The sequence below is a fragment of the Heptranchias perlo genome, chromosome 20 (genome assembly GCF_035084215.1).
Source record: "Heptranchias perlo isolate sHepPer1 chromosome 20, sHepPer1.hap1, whole genome shotgun sequence".
In the NCBI taxonomy this organism is placed as follows: domain Eukaryota; kingdom Metazoa; phylum Chordata; class Chondrichthyes; order Hexanchiformes; family Hexanchidae; genus Heptranchias; species Heptranchias perlo.
Genome location: NC_090344.1, coordinates 16,837,008 through 16,840,630, shown reverse-complemented (window position 1 = coordinate 16,840,630; position 3,623 = coordinate 16,837,008). Strand labels below are relative to the sequence as shown.

Below are 3,623 nucleotides of genomic sequence, written 5' to 3'. Positions count from 1 at the left end.
ATTCACCCTCTCACATTCACTCTCTCACATTCACCCTCTCACATTCACCCTCTCACATTCACTCTCTCACATTCACTCTCTCACATTCACCCTCTCACATTCGCCCTCTCACATTCACCCTCTCACATTCACCCTCTCACATTCACCCTCTCACATTCACTCTCTCACATTCATTCTCTCACCCTTTCACTCATGGTTTCGGACCACTGAAAGATGATGCGATAGGTTTGGATTTCAGCACAGGGAGGAGGGAGAGTGCGGGATGGGGGATTTACAGCTTTGAGGGAGCAAGAGAGGAAAGAATGTTCCGTGGAAACTAACATAGCCTGTTCTGAATTTCGATCCTGTATTTCCAGTGATGACTTTTAAACCTCTTCATGTCAAGATCTGACGGAGTCATTCGAATCATCAGGACCTGAATATCATCGGCCTTTGTATGTGGAAGGAGAAATGTTCGTCTGTTCTGTCTCTGGGAGAAGATTTCAAACACCCGAGTGAGAGTGTTCCAATGCACTGACTGTGGAAAGAGCTTTAACCAGTGACACAGCCTGAAAAAACATTACACCATTCACAGCGGGGAGAAACCGTTCACGTGTTCTGTGTGTGGACGAGGCTTCAACTGATTATCCAACCTGGAGAGACACAAGGACACCCGGAACACGGAGAAATGTGGGGACTGTGGGAAGGGATTCAATTACCCGTCACAGCTGGAAATTCATCGACGCAGTCACACTGGGGAGAGGCCGTTCACCTGCTCCGTGTGTGGGAAGAGATTCACTCAGTCATCCACCCTGCTGACACACCAGCGAGTTCACACTGGGGAGAGGCCGTTCTCCTGCTCCGTGTGTGGGAAGGGATTCACTCGGTCATCCAACCTTCTGACACACCAGCGAGTTCACACTGGGGAGAGGCCGTTCACCTGCTCCGTATGCAAGAAGAGATTCACTCAGTTATCCCACCTTCTGTCACACCAGCGAGTTCACTCTGGGGAGAGGCTGTTCACCTGCTCCGTGTGTCAGAAGAGATTCACTCAGTCATCCCACCTTCTGTCACACCAGCGAGTTCATACTGGGGAGAGGCCGTTCACCTGCTCCGTATGTAAGAAGAGATTCACTCAGTCATCCAGCCTTCTGTCACACCAGCGAGTTCATACTGGGGAGAGGCCGTTCACCTGCTCCGTATGTAAGAAGAGATTCACTCAGTCATCCAACCTTCTGTCACACCAGCGAGTTCACACTGGGGAGAGACCTTTTAAATGTTCTGACTGTGAGAAGAGGTTTCAAAGCAAAAGTAATCTGCTGAAACACCAACGCACTCACACTGGGGAGAGGCCGTTCACCTGCTCTGTGTGTGGTAAGGGATTCACTATTTCATCTGAACTGCTGTCGCACCAGCGAGTTCACACTGGGGAGAGACCTTTTCAATGTTCTGACTGTGAGAAGAGGTTTAAAAGTAAAATTAATCTGCTGACACACCAATGTATTCACACTGGGGAGAGGCCGTTCACCTGCTCCGTGTTTGGAAAGAGATTCACTCGGTCATCCACCCTGCTGACACACCAGCGAGTTCACTCTGATGAGAGACCTTTTAAATGTTCTGACTGTGAGAAAAGCTTTAAAAGCAGAAACGAACTGCTGAGACATCGACGCACTCACACTGGGGAGAGGCCATTCACCTGCTCCGTGTGTAAGAAGAGATTCACTCGGTCATCCCATCTTCTGTCACACCAGCGAGTTCACTCTGATGAGAGACCTTTTCAATGTTCTGACTGTGAGAAGAGGTTTAAAAGCAAAAGGAATCTGCTGACACACCAACACACTCATCCTGGGGAGAGGCCGTTCACCTGCTCTGTGTGTGGGAAGAGATTCACTCAGTCATCCACCCTGCTGACACACCAGCGAGTTCACTCTGAAGAAAGACCATTTAAATGTTCTGACTGTAAGAAAAGCTTTAAATGCAGAAACGAACTGTGGAGACACCAACGCACTCACACTGGGGAGAGGCCGTTCACCTGCTCCGTGTGTGGGAAGGGATTCACTTGGTCATCCCACCTACTGAGACACCAGCGAGTTCACACTGATGAGAGACCTTTTCAATGTTCTGACTGTGGGAAGAGATTTAAAATCAGAAACGAACTACTGAGACACCAACTCACTCACACTGGGGAGAGACCGTTCACCTGCTCGAAGCGGAAGAAGAGATTCACTCGGTCATCACACCTTCTGTCACACCAGCGAGCTCACACCTGGGAGAGTCCGTTCACCTGCTCCGTGTTTGGGAAGAGATTCACTCGGTCATCCCACCAACTGAGACACCAGAGAGTTCACACTGATGAGAGACCTTTTAAATGTTCTGACTGTGAGAAGAGGTTTAAAAGTAAAATTAATCTGCTGACACACCCATGTACTCACACTGGGGAGAGGCCGTTCACCTGCTCCGTGTTTGGGAAGAGATTCACTCGGTCATCCACCCTGCTGACACACCAGCGAGTTCACTCTGATGAGAGACCTTTTAAATGTTCTGACTGTGAGAAAAGCTTTAAAAGCAGAAACGAACTGCTGAGACATCGACGCACTCACACTGGGGAGAGGCCGTTCACCTGCTCCGTGTGTAAGAAGAGATTCACTCGGTCATCCCACCTTCTGTCACACCAGCGAGTTCACTCTGAAGAGAGACCTTTTAAATGTTCTGACTGTGAGAAGAGGTTTAAAAGCAGAAACGAACTGCTGAGACACCAACGCACTCACACTGGGGAGAGGCCGTTCATCTGCTCTGTGTGTGGGAAGAGATTCACTCGGTCATCCCACCTTCTGTCACACCAGCGAGTTCACTCTGATGAGAGACCTTTTAAATGTTCTGACTGTGAGAAGAGGTTTAAAAGCAGAAACGAACTGCTGAGACACCAACGCACTCACACTGGGGAGAGGCCGTTCATCTGCTCCGTGTGTAAGAAGAGATTCATTCGGTCATCCCACCTTCTGTCACACCAACGTACTCACCCTGGGGAGAGACCTTTCAATGTTCTGTCTGTGAGAAGTGTTTCAAAAGCACAAATGATCTGCTGAAACACCAACGCACTCACACTGGGGAGAGACTGTTCACCTGCTCCGTGTGTGGGAAGGGATTCACTCAGTCATCACACGTGCTGAGACACCAGCGAGTTCACATATGACTGCAGGGGTTGGATTCTGCCGTTAATCCCATCCAGGAATGAACCATGTTCATTCTGACAGTTGGGGTTTGTTTCTGCTGATGTTAATAATCCCTATAACTGGGCTGGAGTTTAATATTCTGGATATCTGTTAAATAAATCAGCTTTATTTTAAACCCTTGTTGTAGATTTTGGTCTTTCCCACCTGAGTGTTTAGCATCACCTGACTGGAGCTCAGAAAGGACAATCTGGGGGGAGGATCGTCCGGTGGGAACAGAACTTCAGCCTGGACACAGTCCTTCAGGGCCACACTGAGAGGGGCAAACGGCACTTTGGTCTTTCTCATCTCTCTTCACTGACAGCAAGGTGGCCGTGAGGCATCCAGTCTAAAAATGACTGTGGTAATTATTCTTTGAAGATTTAACCTGTTTGAGTGACAGTCCTGAGTCTACCATTTAAGGCAGGCGTGAAC

The 3,623-nt window shown here is 48.9% G+C and overlaps 1 protein-coding gene across 1 annotated transcript; it reads left to right on the top strand.

Moving 5' to 3' along the window:
* Window positions 1-623: 623 nt before the first annotated feature.
* LOC137335633 (zinc finger protein 850-like) lies at window positions 624-3,311 on the top strand (the record flags this gene model as incomplete). The annotated part of the gene is made up of 1 exon (XM_068000930.1): window positions 624-3,311. A coding segment is annotated over one exon (2,442 nt), but the record flags the coding sequence as incomplete, so codon positions are not given.
* Between the last annotated feature and the right edge of the window lie 312 nt (window positions 3,312-3,623).